General features: G+C 50.5%; 3 protein-coding genes across 5 annotated transcripts in view; 1 reads left to right on the top strand and 2 right to left on the bottom strand.

Annotated features, from left to right (window-relative positions):
- Window positions 1-350: 350 nt before the first annotated feature.
- Window positions 351-1,734, bottom strand: Tssk2 (testis specific serine kinase 2). The gene has a single exon (XM_021653342.2). The coding sequence runs from the start codon at window positions 1,635-1,637 to the stop codon at window positions 561-563; it is 1,077 nt and encodes a 358-aa protein (XP_021509017.1). The 5' UTR covers window positions 1,638-1,734; the 3' UTR covers window positions 351-560.
- A 3,044-nt stretch (window positions 1,735-4,778) lies between these two features.
- Tssk1b (testis specific serine kinase 1B) lies at window positions 4,779-6,228 on the bottom strand. The gene has a single exon (XM_021653341.2). The coding sequence runs from the start codon at window positions 6,076-6,078 to the stop codon at window positions 4,981-4,983; it is 1,098 nt and encodes a 365-aa protein (XP_021509016.1). The 5' UTR covers window positions 6,079-6,228; the 3' UTR covers window positions 4,779-4,980.
- A 2,043-nt stretch (window positions 6,229-8,271) lies between these two features.
- Window positions 8,272-21,627, top strand: part of Dgcr2 (DiGeorge syndrome critical region gene 2) — a 62,187-nt gene continuing 48,831 nt past the window's right edge. The window contains exons 1-2 of one of the 3 annotated variants that reach the window (XM_060370021.1): window positions 8,272-8,685; window positions 13,018-13,193. In XM_060370021.1, the coding sequence (XP_060226004.1) occupies window positions 13,124-13,193 (70 nt within the window). In that variant the 5' untranslated portion in view covers window positions 8,272-8,685; window positions 13,018-13,123. The remainder of the gene's footprint in view (window positions 8,686-13,017; window positions 13,194-21,627) is intronic. The other 2 variants (XM_060370020.1, XM_021653325.2) reach the window with 2 other exon arrangements.

Genomic DNA, 21,627 nt, shown 5'->3' with positions numbered 1-21,627 from the left:
AAAATAAGCTCAGTTGGGCTGCCCCACTCCTGGTGACGGTGAGGGTGAGGCTTGAGCAACAAAGGTCTCTGATTCTGATTGCCTTTGGGGTAAATGAACAAGACAGGGTCAGGGTGGCTTTGTTGCTTAAGATAGGCCTGGAGCTGTCCAGTCCTGGAGGCCTTGGGAATGGGAGAAAGTCAAGAGACCAGCAAGTGAGCCTGGCAAGAGGACCATGACAGAGGTGCCCTCTGCCACAGGGCTCACTGAGTCTGCCCGTGCCTGAGTACAGGTTCCTGGACCCCTATGCTGGAGATCCCCGCGCTGGATGAGTCCTAGAGAAAAAGACTCCCCACTGGGCACTCTCAATGCTTGTATACACTTCGTGGTTTATTTGGTGGTCAGTAATTAATGTCTTTGCTACTAAGTGGAAGAAAGCTAATAGAACGTAATCAAAATAGTGGTTTAATTGACGGATTTTACTTGTTCCTTGCACCTGTGCCTTCTTCAGCTCCTACCTGCCTATTTAGCTTATGTGAGTGCAAACTGCACACCATGACCCCCTAGGGCCCTCTCCATCACTAGGTACTTGCTTTCCCCACCTCAGCTCCAGAGACATGATGGTCTTTAGCTCTGGAAGTCTCAGCCAGCCTCTCCTCCATCCTGTCTTCATTCTCCGGTGCAGCCAGCAGCCGGTGCTGGGGTTTAGGCCCCAGCTTGTGGTCAGGTCGGTGTTCAGGTCTTGAGCCTGGTCGAGTATCTAACTTGCACTCAGCTCGATACTTGCCCTCCCCCTCCCTCTTGAAGGAGGCAGAAGACATGGCTTTGGGCTTGGGGGGCTGTAGCCACGAATGGCTGAGGATCTCATCAATGTGCAGCCGCCGGTTGACATCTGGCTGTAGGATACGGTAGATGAGGTCCTTGCACTCACCAGTCAGGTTCTTGGAGCGTGGGAAGTCCACTCTGTGCTCCTTCTGGATGCGCAGCATCTTTTTGATGTCAGAGTCATCGTAGGGCATGGAGCCACAGACCATGATGTAGAGGATCACACCCAGGCTCCAGATGTCATACACCTTGGGCTGGTAGGGGATGCCCTGCAGCACCTCAGGGGCCGCATAAGCTGCTGACCCACAGAAGGTTTTGCTGAGGACGATGCGCCCGCTCCCGTCCCGCAGGCAGCGCTTGGAGAAGCCGAAGTCAGACAGCTTGATGTTGAAGTCCTTGTCGAGCAGAAGGTTCTCGCACTTGAGGTCTCGGTGGACGACATCCAGATCGTGGCAGTACTTGACGGCTGAGGAGAGCTGGCGGAACATTTTGCGTGCCACGTCCTCATGCAGGGCTCCTCGGCACTTGATGAACTCGAGGAGGTCGCCCTGGACACCCAGCTCCATGACAATGTAGATGCGTCCATCAGAGGTCTCAAAGATCTCATAGGTCTTAATGATGGAACGGTGATTGACGGTCGCCAGGATGTCCATCTCCCTAGGAAGGAATCTCTCCACAAAGTCAGTGGGTGTTTTCTTGCGGTCTATGATCTTCACCGCCACATTGAACTTGAGGCGCTCAGAGTAGGCAGACTTGACTTTTGCGTAGGAGCCCTTGCCCAGGTTGATTCCCACGATGTAACCCTTCTTCCTTAGGACCGCGGCATCGTCCATGGTGCCAGGAGCGGCCGGTGCGGCCGCCCTCTACATCCCCTCCCCACACGGGCCAGTAGGCATTGCCCTTATTCCCACTGTGGGGAGGCGTCTGGCTGGGCTGGGCCTGGACTTGGAGGAGTGGAACGCTCGGCATTGTCACCAAGTGACCAGCGAATGAAGTCATAAAGCCAGGCTGCTGGGAGTGAGGGCTAGGCTGTGGGGAATGGGGCCCCTGGAAGCCAGGAAGGCCTAGAAGGAGCACCCCCTCCCCACCCACTGGAATGAAGCTGGCCCTAAGGGAGGTGATCCAGGGCCAGCCCCATGCCTGTTTCCCTATCAGGCCATGGGAACTGGTCCTGTGTTTGTCCTCATTTCACTAGAGCCAATTCCCTGCCACTTCTTTGGGTTTGAAGAAAACCTCCAGTGAGCATGTGTCAGTCAGTGGAAGCTGCCCAGTGGTGGTCCCAATCTGCTGGATTAAAGAAGTTCTATGTTTGGGGTCTGGAGGTGGCAAGGGTCTTTGGGCTACAGAGTGGGCAGATGAGCCACAGCCAAGGTGAACAGGTGTGTGGGGGTGGGAGGGTAGGTAGTGCTAGGGGATGTACTGAGGGTCCAGGGTAGGCAGGTTCATGTTCAAGGGGGTGGGGCAGGTGTGGAGGATGGAGAGGCTTCAACCAGATATAAAAGGTGTTGAGGGGCCCAAGCAGGCAAGTGCTGAGAATGGCTAAAGTATAAGTCAGGAAAGTTTTTTTCTTTCTCTAAATGATGAGCAGCCTGTATACAACCTAAATCCCTTTTAAGATGGTTGCTATTAGAAAGAGAAGCCAACGTGGCTTTGGAGCATATGGACATCTGGGTCCTTGGGCCAGAGCAGGCCTCTGGAGTGGTGGAGTTGGGAGAAGCCAGCCTTGTCCTGGTTAGTGAGGAGGGGACTGTGTTGGGCTTGGTGCTGGATGGCCCAGGGATTGCTAGCCCTCAGCATTGTCCCTGAAAGAAGAAGCTTCTGCGTGGAGAGGGGGCTCCTAATTCTCCCACCGTGGGGCTTTGTGAGCAGCACTTACATGAAGTGTGGTGTTGCTCACCATTTGCACGTTGGACTGTCATGGCTTTTGCATGAATGTTTTGCAAAGTGGCATGCTGTATACATCTCCTCCTTGGCTACTTTAGAAGTCCTGTGTCCATTTTCTCATCTCACAGGAGTCTTTTGCTCTCAGTGAGTTGCCAATATGCACTCAGTGGGAGAGCAAGAAGCCCTTTTTCTAGTTGGGGAGGTGGGACAGAAGACTTCACAAAGAGGAAGTGACACCACCCAGGTACAGAGGGGTTATCAGGTAGACAAGTGGGAAAAGATAATATGGGAACAAGAATACACCATAGAGGCCACCTTGAAGTCCTGGTGCCACTATAGGTGGCTGAGTCAGAGTCAGCAGCCCCCATGAATGGTTCAGAAGGGTAAGGCCATATTTGGAGCATTTGGCAAAGCATTCTGGGTGCTGTGCTTTCTGGAGGAGCAATCTCACCTTCTCTGAGCTACTTCTACACCCTGTAAGGCACACAGCAGGAACTCTCGCATCTCTTCCTACCCCCCCTGTCTCCTAGTTGAATTTCAAGCAGCCTCAGGTCATCGTGGTGTCTTCTGCCCCCAAATCATGGCAAGACTACAGGTATGAGAGGGCAGGAGCCAGCGCCTCCCACCCTCACCCCCAGCCATCCTCATATGTCTGGAGCCCTGTGTTCCATCCAGGTTTCTTCATGGGGCTTCCCCAATCTTTCTCACTCCAGGGTTGCCTGAACCCTGGATACTTGGTCCTCACAGGCAAAATTCACAGAAGCAGGTGGCATAGTGTTGATTGGTCCCAGAAGGCTTTGAGGAGGACAGAACCCCTTGGCTGAGCCGGGGAAGATGGGCACAGTCTTCAGAGGTAAATTGGCAAGTATGCTTATGGCACGTGTGTTGGGGTACAAGGATGAGGGGCTCTTGATGGGAAGATCAGAAGCTAGCACCTCCCTTCTGAGGGTGGTGGAGGTAGCCTGGGTGCAGCTGTGAACTCTGGGAGGTGATGGTGGGTCAGCGGATGATGGGGTGAAGGTGGGATGGCTGTGGTGGGGGGGGGGTAAGAAGAATGCATTCGGGAACTCACTGAACACCGCTTCTCCAGGGTTCTTGGTGTCTTCCCAGGTTGGACACATAGGTGGGGGCAGGGTTGAGATGAGTCTAAATGTTCTCGTTTTTGTGTATTAAACCCTTAGACCTCCATGAGGTGGCCCAGAGTGAGGTGAAGAGAAAGGGCCCACAACAGCAAGGTGAGGACTGCCCGGGGCACGGCATAAGCAAGGCAGGCAGCACATGGCAGCCAGGGGTGCCAGGTGCAGGCTATGCCCGTGTGAAATACCAGTAGCTGTCTTCCTTGCCCATAGGGTTCAGACATGCTGGCAGTTTTGCTTTGCCGAGGTCGGCTTCCAGCTCTGCTGGGGTGATCTCCTCTGGAATGGGTTGGGATTGGAGGGTAATGGGATGTAGTTAAAAGCTAGGCAGGGCTGTGGGACTGCTCGGGTTAACTAGTGGAGCCCTGTGTTTCTGGGCTGGGAAGTGGTGGTGTGGAGTAGTTTAGGGCACAGATGGGAACTGGGTGCCAGCTAGACCTGGAGGAACATGATGGGCAGAGCTGAAAAACCAGCTGGCAAACAAGTTGGGGAGTCCTCAAGGTAATATGGGGCTGGTCAGATGTGCCTTTTATGGTCTCTTCAGCTCCTCACAGGCGGGTTTGTGCAGCCCGAAGCACTGGGGTAATAAGGAAACACCCACCTAGACCCAGAGCCCCTGATGCAGACATCTAGCTCCCCCAGCGCAGAAGGGCTCTGGTTTCTAGCCCTTCCTTGGCAGGCAGCCGTGTTTATCCTTGGACTGTCCTCTCCTTGCTTTCTCTCCACCCTTGCCTTCTCCACCCTTCTCTGCACTCATCCTCCCTCTAGGACTTTTATCTTTTTTACTTAGCCATCATCCCTCAAATCTCCCCAGCCAGCCTTTCTCTGGTACAGCTGCCTCAGTCAGCAATGCCTGAGGATACAGTCTGGGCTTGGGGCACAGGAATGGATTTTCCCATGAATGAAGACAAGGGGAAGCCCAGGACTCCAGTCATCTGGGCAAAGACATTCACCTTAGGGTCTGCACCAATATAGTTATTTATTGCTTCTTTAGCCACGTGAGTTACCAAGTTCAAAGGGGGGGAGAAGAAAGTGACGAAAATAGCAGCTCATCCAGGACTGTCTTCTCTCTCTCGTCCCTTGACTTCTAGGCTCAGGCTTCAAGCCGTGAGCTCTGCCTCATTCCCTGCTGGCCCCCTGGGCTGTAAGAGGCTCACTAAGTATGTGTCTCTGGAGTCTGTTGGGGGTGCCCTTCATCTATATCCCTGCTCCCTTCACTGCTGAGGCCCAGGTTCTCTGACTGCCTGGCCACCTGCACAGTGTCTTCCTGGAGTTTTGTCTCAGGTTGGGCCTCGGGTCGTGCCTCTTCCCTAGGCTCCAACTTGGTGGCAGACTTCTTATCAGCACCAGGTTCAGGGGTCCATGTTGGCTCAGTGGCCCTGGAGCTTTCCCCCTCCTTGTTGATGGCTCCAGAGGACAGACCTCGTGCCTTGGGCTGCACCCAGCAGTGACTGAGGATCTCATCAATGTGCAGCCTCCGGTTGACATCTGGCTGTAACATTCGGTAGATGAGGTCCTTGCACTCACCAGTCAGGTGTTTAGAGCGTGGAAAGTTGACACGATGCTCCTTCTGGATGCGCAGCATCTTTTTGATGTTGGAGTCATCGTAGGGCATGGAGCCACAGACCATGATGTAGAGGATCACACCCAGGCTCCAGATGTCATACACCTTGGGCTGGTAGGGGATGCCCTGCAGCACCTCAGGGGCCGCATAAGCTGCTGACCCACAGAAGGTCTTGCTTAACGTCAGCCGACCACTGTCGTCCCGCAGGCAGCGCTTGGAGAAGCCGAAGTCAGACAGCTTGATGTTGAAGTCCTTGTCGAGCAGAAGGTTCTCGCACTTGAGGTCTCGGTGGACGACATCCAGATCGTGGCAGTACTTGATGGCCGAGGAGAGCTGGTGGAACTTCTTTCGAGCATCATCCTCTTGTAAGGCTCCTCTGGTTTTGATGAATTCGAGGAGGTCACCCTGTACCCCAAGCTCCATGACAATGTAGACCTTGCCATCTGATGTCTCAAAGATCTCATAGGTCTTGACAATAGAGCGGTGGTTTAGCATGGCCAGAATCTCAATCTCCCGGGGAAGGAATTTCTCTAGGAAGTCCGTGGGGGCTTTCTTGCGATCGATGATCTTGACCGCCACGTTGAACTTCAGGCGCTCAGAGTAAGCGGATTTGACTTTGGCATATGAGCCCTCTCCCAAGTTTATCCCCATGATGTAGCCTCGTCGCTTGAGGACGGCAGCGTCATCCATGGTGCCGGGAGTGCCCAGTGCCTCTGAGGCTGCCCTCTACATCCCTGCCAGACATGGGCCAGCAGTGTCCTCATTTACACTGTGGACAGAGAGTCCTCTGAGATGGCCAGGCCTGCTGTCCCTGCCTCCTGAAAGGCCCAAGACTCTAGCATGGAACATTCAGTACTGTCTCCCGGGTGACTTCAGTAGGTGAAGTCACAAAGGAGTGCCCTGGGGGAAATGAGGCTATTACCTGATCTGCTTAGACTTAGAACCCAGAAGGTCTGCCAGTGTACCGGAGCAGGCTAGAAGTGAACAAAATGGCTTCATGCTTGGCTCCAACCTGAGGTAAGAAAGGCTTGTGAGACACAAAGGTCTGCCCATGTTTCTGAACCTAGAAACTGAATTTCTGTATAGTGGCATGGCTCATTATTGCAAACCAGGTCAATGCTGGGGACCCAGGATAGGTTGTCCTATCAGTCAAGGGTCCCAGCAGGAAACAGAAGTTATGCTCACTTAAGGATAATCAGAGGAAGTCTTGAGAAAGGGGTGTGTCACAAAGGTAGGAGCAAAATGTAGAGACCCCTGTAGATAACGCCGTACCCTAAGGTAGTAGCGGACCCCTGACCCACATGGTAGAAGGGAGATAATGGAGAGGACCGCCCTGAGAGTACCCTCTGTGAGAGGAGAAGAGCCAGGCTGCAGCAGCTTGACAGGCCAGTGGTCAGGAAGCCATTCGTGACCCACCCATTCAGCTCTTGATGCTGTCTACACAGGCGGTCCTCGGAGGCACAGGGCAGGGCTGGGAAGGGTGGGGCTGATGTATGTTGGGTGCTGTGACAGACCTGGGCCTACAAGTCTGAAGATTCTTCAGGTCCTTTACCTCCTCTGGCCCAGGCGTGGTGGTGGTTACTGTTCAGGGAGTTAACACTGCTTTCACTTATGGTTCAGTTGGTTCTCACTTCTTTCGCTGCTCTTCTCTTCCAAACCTTTCCTGGTCTCTTAACAGTCCCTCTGCAGGTGGACAATTGGCAGGAGTTCTGCACCTGGCTGAGTTCCCTCTTCAGGACCTACCCAACCCATAGCTCTGTCTGAGCTCCCAAGGCAGACTGTCAGTGGGGGTTGGTGTGGGGGCAGAAGGCTAGGTCTGGATTTTACTGAGAGCTGGAATGTGCCACAAGAACTGTACACGTGCTGAGGGCAGTGCTGGACAAGATGCCTTTGCCTCTGCCAGCAAGGGGCTCCTCCCCTTTTGTGATAAGACCTGTGTCCCATAGCTTGGGCTAAGACCTGGGAAAGTTGGAATATCTGATGGTTTGACCTAATTCTGGGTTTGACCTTGGCTTTATCCACCTATGAAAAGTTAGCATCCCTCACTCACATGGGTCCACTTATCCTAGGTTGGAATACTGGGACTTGGTGAAGAGGCCCTAAAGAGTGAGTCAGGTATATTGGGGGTGACTAGCCTTCCCTCTTTTCTCTTTACTTCCTTCCCCAGGGCTCATCACCCAATGCCAGGCCTATACATAGATGATAGTCCTTCCCCTGAACAGAATGCTTCGTCAGCTGCTGTCTCTCTCTTCACAAATTCATGCTGTTCATGAGGGCAGGTGTGAGTTTGGCATGTGGAGCCTCGTTCACAGACTGTAGCCTCGTCTCTGCCTGGGCTTTTTCTCTTTCATTGTATAACCAGGTCCTTCCCAAGATCTGGTCATCTCTTATTCTGATGTCTCTTAGGCCATTTCCTCCTCTGTTGAAATTATTTGGTGTCATTTCCCCATCCACTGAGGCTGCTGGCCCTCTAGTTTCACTGGAGCCCTTCACTTTCTTCACAGCGGTTTTGGCCTTTAGAAGACCACTTTAGGGTGTATGTTGGGTACTGGGACAGACCTAGGCCTCCAGGAGTAAAGACCGTTTAGATTCTGCGCTACCTCCTCAATTCTCTAATCCCGGGTCGTCCCCACTCATCCCAACTCGAGACCCAGGCGCATTCACTGTCAGTCCTTGCGGTCCCACCAGCTCTAGGGACCCCTTTGACCACCTCTCCACCAAGGCTGCATCTCCCAGCCCCACCTCTGGGCTCGGCCAATGGCATGCTTCATTTTCTATAGGCCCGCCCCCAGGCTCCGCCCACCGCCGCTCAGTCCCCAGGCCGGCTTCTTTCCTGTTCTCCTGCTCCCGTCCCGCCCCGGCCCTCCCCGCGTCTGCAGCGCGCCGGTCCTGCCTCTCCCCCGCAACCCCCACCTGCAGCCCCCGCCTGGCTCGGCGTTCATTGGTTAGGGCGGGCTGGAGGCGGGGTGGCGCGGGCCAGAGCAGGACGGCCGCCATCTTGCGCGAGCCGGAATCCTGTCCCGCTTCTGCGGCCTAGAGTGCGCGCGAGTCGGCGGCTTTCCCTTGCGGCGGCCCAGCGTAGCCGCGGCCCAGCTGGATCCTGAGCCTGCCGCCTCTCTGCCCCAGACCGGAGTCCGGCCCTCACGCCCTCGTCTCGGCCAGGTCCGGCCTCCCCGCGGGGTCACGCGGCTGCCCCGGGGACGATGAACGGAGGATAAATGGTGCCCAAGGCAGACAGCGGTGCCTTCCTGCTGCTCTTCCTGCTGGTTCTCACTGTCACCGAGCCGCTGCGGCCAGGTGCGCGGCGCTGGGGGTGGGGGCGCGGTCGGGGGTGGGGCTGGAGCCGTCCTTCCACCCTCGGCAGCTGGACGGCCACTGCGCCTTGTACAGGCGCAAGCGAAGCCCTGCTGCCGGCCTCTGGGCGTCCCCTGCCCGGACACAAGTTGAAGTGTATCTGGGTTCGGAGCCTCGAGGATGTTCCCTTTGGACCCACGTCTACCGAGCGCCGCGTGCTCTCCAGGAGCCACTAGCCAGGAGCTGCGTCTCGGGCGCACCCTTCTGCTGGGCAGGGTGGAAGTCTGGAGGCCGAAAGCGGCTTGTGGAGGCACCTGGTGTCCCAAGTGTCCGTCAGACTGTGGCCTGGTGCCAGTGTGGTTCAGCCCTGGACAGCGATGGCTGGTGGCTTAATGCCGCTTAGTGAAACGCTGCATCACAAAAGTCTAGCCCGTCCAAAGGAGGTACTGGGAGTAAGCCCAGCACCGTGTGTAGGGACAGAGTCCTCAGCGGTGCCCTGCACTTAGCGCTTTGTTTGTGTGATGGGATTAATTATTTTTGGTACTCCCTTGGAGTTTTGTGTGTAGTGGGGAACTTCAGGTCCCTCTTCTACCTCTACTTCTGAACTATGCAAGAAAACCCTAACTGCTCCCCACTCCCCAGACAAAGCAGGACTGATTTAACCATCAGGCACAGGAGTTCCAGTACAGCCTCACTGTCCCTTTAGAAATCTGTGAAAAAGTTTTTATAAACAGCCCGTGTGTCTGTGGACTTCTGGGTGCGCGTTAATATATGTATTCCGTGTTAGTAGACTCATCTCTGACCTCCTGCAGTGTGACAAGTAGAGCTCTTAACGTTCTTAACAGGAAGGATCCCATGAAGGAAGGAAGGGTCAAGGCAAGTCTCCCATGGGTGACCTCATGTCTGGGTGCACCTGCAGCAGTGTCCTAGCCCGGCTCCCATCCTGCAGCATATTGCAATGCTTTGCTTTGTGCCTTGGTCACATATGGAAATGTCTGCTTGAGCCCCAGTGACCAAGACCCTAGGCCAGCACTCAACAGAGCCCTTCCCTGGGCTTCAGGAGGGAACAGCCAGCTGCTCTGCACAGTGGACCTGACTGGTTGGAAAATAGCCTGCTAGGAAGTCTTGTGGATATGGTTCTCTTGCTGGGCTCACGGGTCTGTGTGTTCTTGTGGTTTCCATCTTGGTAGACCTGTATACCTCTGTGTAGTCACCAGCCTTCCCATCTTGTTTCCTGGGTCCCAGTTTCGCAGCTGAGGTCTCTGGGCCTGGAAATGGAGCCACACATCTCTGCCTTCTCTTTTGCCTCTTGTTCTAGGGCCAACATCTCCTGCCTAGGTCACATAGGCATCGATGTCCCTAACCATTTTTTCCCTTTCCTGTCCATTTACATAGTCTGCCCGCTGGCCAAGAGTGGTTCAGAAAGGATATGTGAGTTCTTGCTGCCTACCCATCGCTAGAGATATTCAAGTGCAGAGAACACAGCTTTCTCTTTACAAGTGCTAGATATTGAAGAAGAGCGCAAGTGTGACTTCTTCAGGGTATTCTGTAGTCGTATCCCTGGGCATGGGAGCCCAGAGGCCATCCATTTGTACATGTGCAGCAAGGGAGGAGCTCAGTGGGGGGCAGGGGGCTCGCACAGTATGGATGGGACATACTGTGGAAGAGGCTCCAGTAGAGGCAGTAATGTGATCTTGAATCCATGGCTTTCTAGGTTGGAATTTGGCAACAGGTCCTAGAGCTGTCTGGTTGTCCTACAAAATCCTAAGCGCTTGAATGTCCCCCCTGACATGGGCAGCAAAGACAGAGATTGCTGGGTCAGATTTTTTTTTCTTGTGTGCTATTGTGCCTCTTTACACATTCATTGTGTCTGTCCTGGCCATGCTGGGCAGATTCTTTCTAGCTGATCTTTGCAAGAGGAAGGACCTTCTGTAGTATATTTGCTTGCTTCCTTTCAAAGTCCTAGGCCTGAACATGGCAGAGGATACTAGTTAGAACCCACCTCTTAGGAGGGAGGCAGATGGTTGTCCTCTTGCTCCTGCCCAGTGTTGTGAGGAGGAAGCAGGCCTGTGGGTTTCTTCTTTGATACAGGGAAAACCTTTCAGAGATGGGGGTTTGGGGGAGGCAGCGTGTGGAGCAGGGCTTGATCTGTCTAAGCTTCTTTTTCTGTTCTTTTGTCTTTGTAATGCCAGGTAATGAAACCCAGGCCTTGTGCAACCCTAGGCAAGCACTGTGCCACTGAGTTATACCTCCGGCCTCCAGGCTTCCTCTAAAATGAACATTTGATCTCGGTTGTTTGAGGATGTTACATGTCAGATACTGTTCTAAGCACTATTGTGTTAACCTTCAAGTGGTCCCTGGAAGACTGTTATTAGCCCAATTTTATAGACAGAGAAACTAAAATAGAAAACTCTCATAAAGCTAAGTGACCTAGATGAGATTTTAATTCTGAGAGCCTGGCTGCTTTGATCATTGTGCACCTTTGTCCGGATCCTTGTCCTTCCTGGCTGTTTATGTCCAGCTTGGGCCTCATGTTATGCTATTGGTTGCTTGGTTGGTTTTTCAAGACAGGATTTCTCGAGACAGGGTTTTTCTGTGTAGCCCTGGTTGTCCTGGAACTCATTCTGTAGACCAGGCTGGCCTTGAACTCAGAGATCCACTTGCCTCTGCCTCCCAAGTGTTGGGATCAAAAGTGTGTACCATCCATCATGCCCAGCTTATAAATTGTTCTTTTTTTCTTTTTTAATTTAAGTGTTTTTTTTTTAATTTTTCTTATTTAAGACTTATTTATATGTATACAATGTTCTGCCTGCATGTCCACCTGAACGCCACAAGAGGGCACCAGCTCTTATTATACATAATGGTTGCAGGGACTTGAGCTCAGGACCTCTAGAAGAGCAAGCATTGCTCTTAACCTCTGAGCCATCTCACCAGCCCCTTATAAATTGTTTTTTAACTCCAGATGTGAAACCCCCAGCTGCCTTGGACCTCTGATGGGTCCCAGAGATCCTTTAGGTGATAGTGTCAAACTTTTTTTCGTCTTAGTACTCTGCTCTGATTATTTCCCCCTTTTTTTGTGGTTACCCAATGCATTAAGACCTCCTGATTTGGGGAGAAAGGGCATTTGGACCTTTGAAGTAGCTGTGACAAGAAGAGGAGGTAGGAGGGCCATGAGAGCCACTACTGGCCTTTTTTCCACCTATAAGGCGAGCATTACTTTTTTTTTTTTTTTTTTTTTTCTCACCCTAACAGTGTTTAAGCTCTCACTGGGAAACAAAGTTAAGGCATAGTTTCAGCAATAGCTTTCTTCAGGGTTCCTGCATTCAGAGTTAAGAAAACTTGCCTTCTCAGCAGGGCCACAGTCCAAGGAAGCCTGGTACCTTCCCTGCCTGTGGCTGGCCCCATAAGAGGCTTGGGCCGCCGTGGGAGGTTGCAGGTTTGGCAGCTACCTTCCATGTATTTCAACTATGCTGCTCCCAGCAGGGAGTGGCCTTTAAGTCACTTGCCTCACCCTGGCCTGGTTCGTAGATGCTTTTCCTCTTAGCAGTAGTGAGAGGTGGTCTGGACACCAGGTAGTGTCCTAGCAGTGAGGCCAGATGCTCAGTCTGCATGTGGGTTCCCATAGCTACAGGAGGTGATCTAGCTGTACATTTTGTCTTCTTGGCAGTGATGGTAGGTCCTCCTAGGGGTGACAGTGGTCCAGTAGCTTATTTTCCCCTGGTGGGCTGAGTCTTTGACTATTGGAGAGTTCCCTTGTCTCCTACTGGTCCTTTGGTAGGTTTTGGATTCTGAAATGTCAATGACAATATGCAGGACCTAGTAAAGAGCCCATGACTAAGCAGATGTCTTCTTTGGTATAGAGCTCTTTCATTTGTTTGTTCATCGCCTGTGCTTGCATGTGCTGAGGACATCATGACATTTGGTTTCCCTCCCAGCCTGCAGAGCAGATTGGTAACCTGGAAAGCCCAGTTTGTGGTCCCAGACAACTGAGAATGATGCTTAAATTTAAAGTGCGGTTAGTCTGTGACAGCTTTGGTTTTGTCTCTGATTTGATTTTACCAACTGTCTTGGAAAGTTTAGTGGAAGCTAATCACATTTTGTCATGGCAGGCCTTGGTAGGACAAGTCCAGGCTGGAGGTAAATAGCTTGGGAGCCTGTGGTTATGATGTAGTGGCTGTGGAAATAGATGTCTTTGTGCTTAGATAGTGGAAGAGGGAGGTGTAGCTGTTATTTTATGTGACAAGAGGAATGGAAGTTATAGTTTTCTTTCTGTTGCTGTGATAAATACCACAGCCACAACAACCTGGGGAAGAAAGGTTTTATTTCATCTTACAGGTTCCAGTCCATCATGAAGGGAAGGAATGCAAGGCAGGAACCTGGAGGCCGCAATTGACGTGCTTCCCCAGCCTTTTTAGACAGCCTACACCTACCTGCCTTAGGCATGGCGCTCCCCCCAGTGGAATGGTCTCTCCTGCATCAATCAAGAAAATGCTCTACAGACCTGCACACAGGTCAGTTTGATGGCCTGGTGTTAACAAAACTGACAGGTTATGCAAAGGTCTTTTTCTCATTCAGACCAGTGACCGATGGTTGTGGTGGATTCACAGCATGTACCTTGAAGCTACATTGCCTGGGGCAAGGTTCTCCTCTCCCTCTCTTTCTCTCCTGTCTCTTTCCCGCTCTTCCTCTTTCCCTTCCTTCCCTCCTCTCTAGATTACTTTTGTGCCTCAACTTCCTCACTTTGAATATAAATGTAATAATGCTTCACGGAGATGTAAGGATTACAGTGGGTAAGGAAATATTCCAAAAAGCGTCTGATGAAAAGCAAATGCATGATACGGATCACCTGTTGGTAGTGTTGACAGGTAGATGTGAAGGGGTCTAGGAAACCCTTAAGCCCGTGAGCTAGATGGTGTGTGCATGCAGGTCAGCAGAGCGTCCCTGTAGAAGGCACGAGGGCTCAAGTGCAGTGGTTTCAAATCTCACCACACACGTAGCCACTGCGGAATTTTCTTTGCTATCAGGTTTTGGTTTTTTTTTTTTTTTTTTTCAAATTATATTCTTTATATTTTAACACTTATTTTGTTTTTGAGACTTTTATGAGTGAATACTGTAAATCATCTTGCCCCACTCCCTCTCCTCCAACTCCTGTGTCCCCACTTTAAACTCAGGACCTCTCTTTTTAATTATTACATATATTACATGTTCATATGTCTATATACACATTAAACACAACCTGATGGGTCATTTAGTGTTGCCTCCAGCGTATGTGTATGTGCTGACTGTTTGGGACTGACTAACCTATCAGGGGGCTCATCCCTTGGAAAAGAAGAATGATTTTTCTTCTCTTAGCAGCCATTGCCTGTAGCTCTTTCTTTGGATGTGGGGCCTTTTGAGACGTCCCTCATCCACATTGGATGTCCATTGGTCTTTACGCAGATCTTGTTTGAGCAAATACATCGTTAAGATTTCATGGGGCTACAGCTTCCTGTCATAGAAGAGATCTTGCAGTGAACATCCTGGTCTCTGCGTCTTACAGCTTTTCTGGCCCCCACCCCCTTTTAGGGTCCATGACTTCTTCACTGCTCTGAGTCTTAATTGTAGGAGTTGTGTATCCGTTGGGGACGGACACCTCCATCAGTTCTCTGCATTTTGACCAGTTTTCTGTGATTGCATGCTACAAAAGAAGCTTCTTTAATGAGGGCTGAGAACTTCTCTACAGAAATAAAGATCTGTTTAGAATGCAGTTGGGAAACATACGGGCTTAGTACAGTGGCCGTAGGTGGGGCTTCTTTCGCAGTGGCTCCCAACCTGTGGGTTGCAGCCCCCACCGGGGCCACATAGCAGATACCCTGCATATCAGATGTTTCCATTACAAGCCATTACAGTAGCAGAATTACAGTTAGGAAGTAGCAATGAAGTAATTTCATGATTGTGGGTCGCCACAACCTGAGGTACTGTATTAAAGGGTTGCAGCGTTAGGGAGGTTGAAAACCAGTATTCTTTAGGGTCCGTGAACTTGCCAGCTATTTGGAAGTTGCCGTGGGTAGCTGGCTAAGTTTGTAGAACTTAGCTGGAAGGCATGAACTCCATCAGTCGAGTTACACTGCTGTTGGTTACTTGTAAGATACAAGTGCCACTGTTGCATCCTTGAGGGGCTGTCTTGCCACACTGCTCACCACTACAGGCTTCCCCGCGCGGGGTAAGACTGTTGATTGCTTTTCTCACTTTGTAGCTTGCACAGCACCTTTGGATATTATGAGAGCCAGTCCTCAGGGAGGAGGAGTCGAGGTCAGTTCCAGCTCAGTTTTTCTACCTCACGTGCCCAAAATGTATGCTGTCTTCAGCAACAGGGTTTTAACTTCAAGTTCTGGGAGGCAGCCGGGGGCAGCAGCAACAGCCTGCATTATTTTAGGAGTCTCTTAGACAACCCTGACCAACACTTTGAAGGGAGGTTTCCCACGCCTGCTCCTGTGTTTTTGGTTAGTCTGTGGCTCTTGGGGTGGGGGGAGCATTATCACTCTAAATAGCATAAACTCATTTGATTTATATATGCACATAATATTTTTAAGTAAACACAAAACTATATGTTTTTGTTTTTGTTTTGAGACAGGGTCTCCCTGGCGCCCTGGCTGTCCTGGAACTCACTATGTAGACCAGGCTGACCTCAAAGTTATTGAGATACACCACCACCTGCCTTTGCCTATCAGTGCTGGGCTTAAAGGAACTTGCCACCATATCCAGCGTATCCTTGTTGTTCTTTATCACCCCCTCTATATTGGCCCCTCTTTCCTTCCTCAGATAAAGCCCCCCCTCATTTTTCCCATTCTCCCTTCATGGTCATATTATTCCCATTCCCAAAGCCCTCCGCCCAATCCCTTTTTACTTGCTGTGGCTACTCCCAGCTATACACCCACATCTAAACATTTGGAGCGTTGATGCCTAAATAAGAATGCAGCAGTTATACATTGCACAATATAAGGATTGTTCACAATGACAGGTTTTACTCATTGATTCATTCTGCATATGTCCCCCTGTGTCTAGAAATCGGTTTTTGGAGTGCTGGAGAGATGGCTCCATGGTCAAGAGCACTGGTTGCTCTTCCGGAAGACTGGGGTTTAATTCCCAGCACATGGCAGTTCACACCTGTCTGTAACTCCAGTTCCAAGGCTTCCAACAACTTCACACAGATATCCATGTGGGCAAAACACCAATGAACATAAAATAAAAATAAATTATATATATATATATATATATATATATATATTAAAACCTCATTTAAAAAAAGAAGTTATTGAACACATGCACAAATGGCTTTTTATATTTTAACATAAAGGACAGTAGTTTCTTCAGCCAGTTTGCCTTGCAGCAGCGCTAATGGGGGTGGCAAGGAGTTCTGTAGGAGCGTTGAACGGAGTGAGGGAGGGGACGTAGCCAGCTGGTTGAGCCTCATGTTTGGTGGAACTTGCTCCTTGGGTATTAGCTATGTTCAGAGGCAAAGGTAAGGGCCTCTTGCCAATGGAGATCTTTCCTAAAGCTTACCAGTCACCCCACCTTGGGGAGAGGTGAGGTATCTCACAGGAAGGATACCCTTGGCGCCTGGACTTGGAGACAGAGATGTGTAGTGAGCTGGGAAACTCATGGTACAGGCCATGTTTCGGGGCTGGCTAGATAGGAAGGCTGCACTCTTGCTCTTTGTCTCTTTCCCTGTCTGCCTGGCGAAACTGTTACCCTCAGCTAGGCCTCCTACTTCCACATGGCTGGCCTTGCTCCCTTCTGCCTGCTCTCTACATAGGCTGATTTTAGGTTGCCGACAGTCAGCCATCATTTCCCTCAGCTTGCTGTCTGTCACTCAGCCACGGGGCTGCTTCCGGGTGGGTGGGACAAGGCTGCGTGTGGAGCTAGGTGACACAGCTGGCTTGACAGTAAGTACAGGCAGGTCCTGCAGATCTTGTTCCTTAGGCGTCCATAACTGTACCTGTGGTGGGTGGGGATCAACCCCAGCTGTCACTCCTCAGGCACCACCATCTGGTGGAGTACTTGTGTGTGTTCCTGTGCATAGATGTGGGTACGGTACATGTGCACATGTGCGCACGTGAAGACTAGAGGTTAACACTGAATAACCCCTGAATTCATTTCTCCACCTTGGTTTTTGAAGCAAAATCTCTTACTGTATTTGGAGCAGATGTATTAGGTTAGAAGATTTTCTTGTCTTCACTTCTCCAGTGCTAGAATTAGGCGCATGCTATCACACAAGTTTTTAAATACATTCTGGGACCAAATTTAGGTCTTTGTGTTTACACCAAAAGTTGTTGTCTGAGCCATTTCCCCAACCCCAAACTGAGTTTTGAGTTTTTCAGTGGGCTGGGACTTCATTTGGCCAGCCAGGATCACCGGGTACCTGCCTCCTTCCCTGCGCTGGGTTCCAAGCCCATACTACCACAGCTAGGTTTGTTTTTGTTGTTTAGGAGGTTTTTGTTGTAGCGCTGGCTGCCCTGGAGCTCACAGAGATCTGCCTGCCTCTGCTGGTATTAAAGTGTCACCACACCCAGTTTACCACAGTTGGTTTTTAAAACTGGTTTCTGGGGATTGACCTCAAGTCTTTGCATGGCAAATGCTTTAACTGGGTTTTTTATTTGAGACCCGGTCTTGCCTTGCAGCCAAGGATGCCCTAGAATTCACTGCAAACAATAGGCAGGACTCCAACCCATGGTGATTCTCTTGCCTTCGCCTCCCAAGTGCAGGGCTTAGCAGCATGAGCTGCCACACCCAGCCCTCTTTCTCTCTCTCTTTCTTTTTGTACGTGGTTGTTAATTGTTTGTTTTAAGATTTATTTCTGTTTATGTGTATCTGTACACAGGTGTCCATGGAGACTAGAAGAGGGTGTCACTTAGATTTTAATGAGAAGCAGGAACAGAACACTCAGGACCAGCGTGTTGACGACATGCTTTGCCTCCTGCGTCACAGTCCCCAAACCAGGTGACAGTACTCTGGGTAGTTGAGGAATGCAAAGTCTTCCTGCTGAAAGATAGGTACCTTGTCATTGGGTTGAGACCCTTCAGTGTCCATAGTTTCCAAAGGGTGGACACTGATACCAGCTTTTCAATTCTTTTGGCCTGGGTGGCCAGCTCCGGGCAATCGGCCAGTAGCTTCTGCCTGTGATCTTAGCACACTGTGTTCAAAAACACGTGCATTGCATGCATTTCCAGAAGCTTGGGAGGCCTACTCAGAGTTTTAACCTTGCTGTCACCTTTATGTGGACTTTGGACTTTGGGTTATTTATTAATTGATTTATTATTATTTTTTTTCTCTGTGTTACAGCCCTGGCTGTCCTGGAACTCTCTTTGTAGACCAGGCTGACCTTGAACCCACGGAGATCCGCCTGCCTCTGCCTCCCAAGTACTGGGCTTAAAGGCACCACCACACCCAGCATCTCTGTGGACTTTGAACCATATGGTTACATTACCTCTTAAGATATTTTCATGAAAGTAAAGGGTCAGAAAAAGGTAGTTTACTCAATACTTAGAAGAGTCCAGCAGGCTCATGAGTTCAGGGACCAGCCTCAGGCATTGTGAGATCGTCACTGCAACAAGGTCCTTTTAGGACCTGGGGAGAGGGCACACTTGACAAAATGCTTGCTAAACAAGTTTGGGGACCTGAGTTTGATCCCTAGCAACCACACAATAGCAACAGTTTGGGTCTGTAACCTCAACAGGCTGTGAAAAGCAAAGATAGGGACTCCTGGGAGCTCACGTGAGCTCATCCTGTTGAATTGGGGAGCTTCAGGTCAGGCAGAGTCCTTGTCTCAAAAACAAAAAAGGTGGGAGCAATTGAGGAAACACCCTACGTTAATTACTGACCTTTGAACACAGTGTTGGGGAGGATTTAAAAAAAACTTAACATGTTTGTGGAGATCAATTTGGGAGGGTGGGGGGAGGACTGGGTTTATGTAGCCTGGGAAGTCTGCAGCTCTCTCTGTAGACCAAGCTAGCCATGTGCTGCGTGTACCTCGTCTTCTGCCTGATTCTTGAGGTGGAGTATTACCTTGTTTCTTCTGGAGCTTCTTACATGATCCAGTTCTTCTATCTCCTGCCTGACCCTGAGAATGCTGGGGTCACAGATACAAGCCACTCTTTGCAGCTTTTCACATGTGTGAAAAAGCTTACATTACTGGGCTTACGTAGCAAGACTTTTGCTGTTTTGTTTTTGTTTTTTACTTGATGAGCCATGCCTAAGAAAAGGTATTTTAAAAGGAAATAACGCCCTTGTGAGTAAAGGTAAAACATGATTAAAAACAAAAACAGAAAGTAACTGTAAAGATGATTAGGACACACAGAAAACATGAAATTGTAGCTCACTGCTACATGTTCCTACTTCACCCACATGGGGTGGGACAGCTGTGATTTACAGACCAGCAGATCCCAGGGGAATAAATGACTTGCCCAAGGTTGCATAGCTCCAGAGCTTCACCTGTGGAGTCGCGCTAGTGTGGGTTCTGGGCAGCCTGACTTTGGCACACTGCCGGAAGTGGCTTCAGTAAGCACCTTCCTCTCTGGCTCCTGTGCCCAGCACCACCCTCCAAGAATTCCCATGCTTAGCCTGTCAGGAGCTGAGCACATTCCTCCCCTCCTGTCTTGCAGTCTGTCCTGGGCCTAACTGCTGCCATCTTTGCCCCTCTGCCTCCACCTTGTGTCTCAGCATCCCACACTCTATGAAGCACTTGGGGCGCACAGCCCCAAGTAAACGATTCATTCCTCTTCACATGGAGTCTGTGGGGTGTTGCTCTTGTGCTTGGTTTAAGAGTCCCAAGGAATATATGAAATGCTGCTGTTGGCTGTATTGTCAGCTCTGGTAATTCCAGTGTGTGGTAGTGGTCAGATCAGTGGGGGTGGAATAGAGCTGCCCGTTGCTGCTTGGCCGTAGATCAGCTTCCTGCACGTCTCAGAACACTCCTCCAGCTTTACTTCAGAAGTTGCCTTGTTTAATTTAGCATTGCCCTTAGGTGAGGCTGGGGTGAGGCTCAGTAGTAGAGTGTCTGTCTACTATATCAGATGACTTACATACTACTTATATTTGTCTAACAAATACAAGGACCTGACTTCCATCCTTCGCCAAGGAGGAGAGAGATTTTTGTTGGAGGTTAGCCTGGGATACAAAGCCAAGATCTCCATCTCAACAACAAAAACTTATCTATAGGACTTTGAAATCTTTCCATATTTTGAATGTGTTTTTGAGAGTCAGGTAACTTTTCTGCCATTCCATTTGGAAAACTGGTCCTCAGGGCATGTGGCAATGTCCTCTCTTCTCTAAGTAGGGACAGTACTTAAAAAGTACTTTAGAAGGTTATTTACCAGATACAGGGAAGTTTAGTTTAGTTTTCTTTGTAATTTTTATTAATTTATGTATGTGTATGAGTATGTGTGTGTGCTTAGTACAAAGTACCTTTCCCCACTAAGCCACCTTGTCAGGCTTAAGGTTAGGTTTTCTTGAGACAGAGTCCCCTGTAACCTCAGACTCAGCTGTGCAGTTGTGGTTTGAATGAGAAGGCCCCATTAGCTCATATGTTAGTGCTTGGTTCCCAGGTATTAGAACTGTTTTGGGAGGACTAGGAGGTGAGACCTTGGAGGATGTGTGTCACTGGGGTAGGCTGTGAGGTTTCAGAAACTGTGCCACTGCCTCCTCTGTTGTCTCAGCTTGTAAACTGTCAGCTGCTGCTCCAGCACCGTTCCTGCCTGCCTGCGCCAGCGCTCCCCTCCCTGACGGTCAGGACTAACTCAAGCCGCAGGCCCCCAGTAAACTCTTCTGTAAGTTGCCTTGTTCGTAGCATCTCTTCACAGCAGTAGAAAAGTCACTAAGACACCTGGCCAGATGGGCTCTGAATTTATTCAGGTTCACTGGAGACATGGCAGTGAGCCATGCCCTGCAAAGCCCTAGCCTGCCCCTCTCCTTTGCTTATGGGACCTTCTCAGAGATTTGCCTCTTCAGGGTCATCGCTAGCAAAGGAACACTTGAAACTTCAGTAGCGAGCACTGCTGGAGTGGGTTCTTTTTGGGGCTCAGGACTGCCAGGAATGGTCACTTCCATGGGTCTCATAACAAGGAATGGGGCCGAACAAGTTATAGGCATCGCCATGTAGTCTGGAGCTGAGGCTTGTCTTGTGGTGGGTTTTTGGTGCCTCTGTCTATAATAATCTCATACACCATCCCAGGAAGCTGTAAGGCTGAGGTAGTTGCACATGGCAGTAGCCAGAAAGGAATTACGGGCTCCAGGAAAAGAGTTCAGGGACTGCCAAGCCAAGCCCAAGAAAGTAGTGGGATTCTTGGGGCAAGGCTGTAAGTGTTCCTGAACCCTCAGGAGAGCACAAGTGACGCTGCTGAAGGTGGTGGGAAGTTGTGTACGCCATCACAGAGGTCTGGTCTTGGCTGTCCTCACTCACCAGCTCTGCCTTCCCCGGCTGCTGCTTGTATTGGGCAAGTGCTCTTTGTTGGCAGCTGCAGTCCTTGTTGAAGCCAGACCACATTTCGTGAAGGCAACTAGGCTCTGTCCCTCTGTGCTGCGTGTAGATGGGTGCCCCCTTCTTCAGGGTACCTTTTCCTCTGATTGGTACTTGTCCAGGCTGCAGTGCTGACCATAACACTGCCCCAAGCAGTGTCTGGTGGCTCAGGTACTGGCCCCTGTCTGAGGCCTTGTTTGGACCCTTCTTTACTCTTACCTCAGAATGGGATCTATTTTATCTGTTGGTTATCTGCATCGTTAACAGTGGTTTATATCTCCTCTTGATGGTGTTCATAGGAAAATCTGCTGGCCTGGGTTGCACAGTGCAACCCGGTGTCCATAGGAGCTCACCTCCTAGACTCATATGGCTAAATGGAGAAGAAGCCCAGGCAGCCATCCTTTCAGATTTTTTTCTGCTCTGCTGCTAGTTTGGGTTGTGGTCCTAGGGAG

The sequence above is a fragment of the Meriones unguiculatus genome, chromosome 17 (assembly GCF_030254825.1).
Source record: "Meriones unguiculatus strain TT.TT164.6M chromosome 17, Bangor_MerUng_6.1, whole genome shotgun sequence".
Lineage (NCBI taxonomy): Eukaryota > Metazoa > Chordata > Mammalia > Rodentia > Muridae > Meriones > Meriones unguiculatus.
This window is presented reverse-complemented; position numbering and strand designations above follow the sequence as displayed.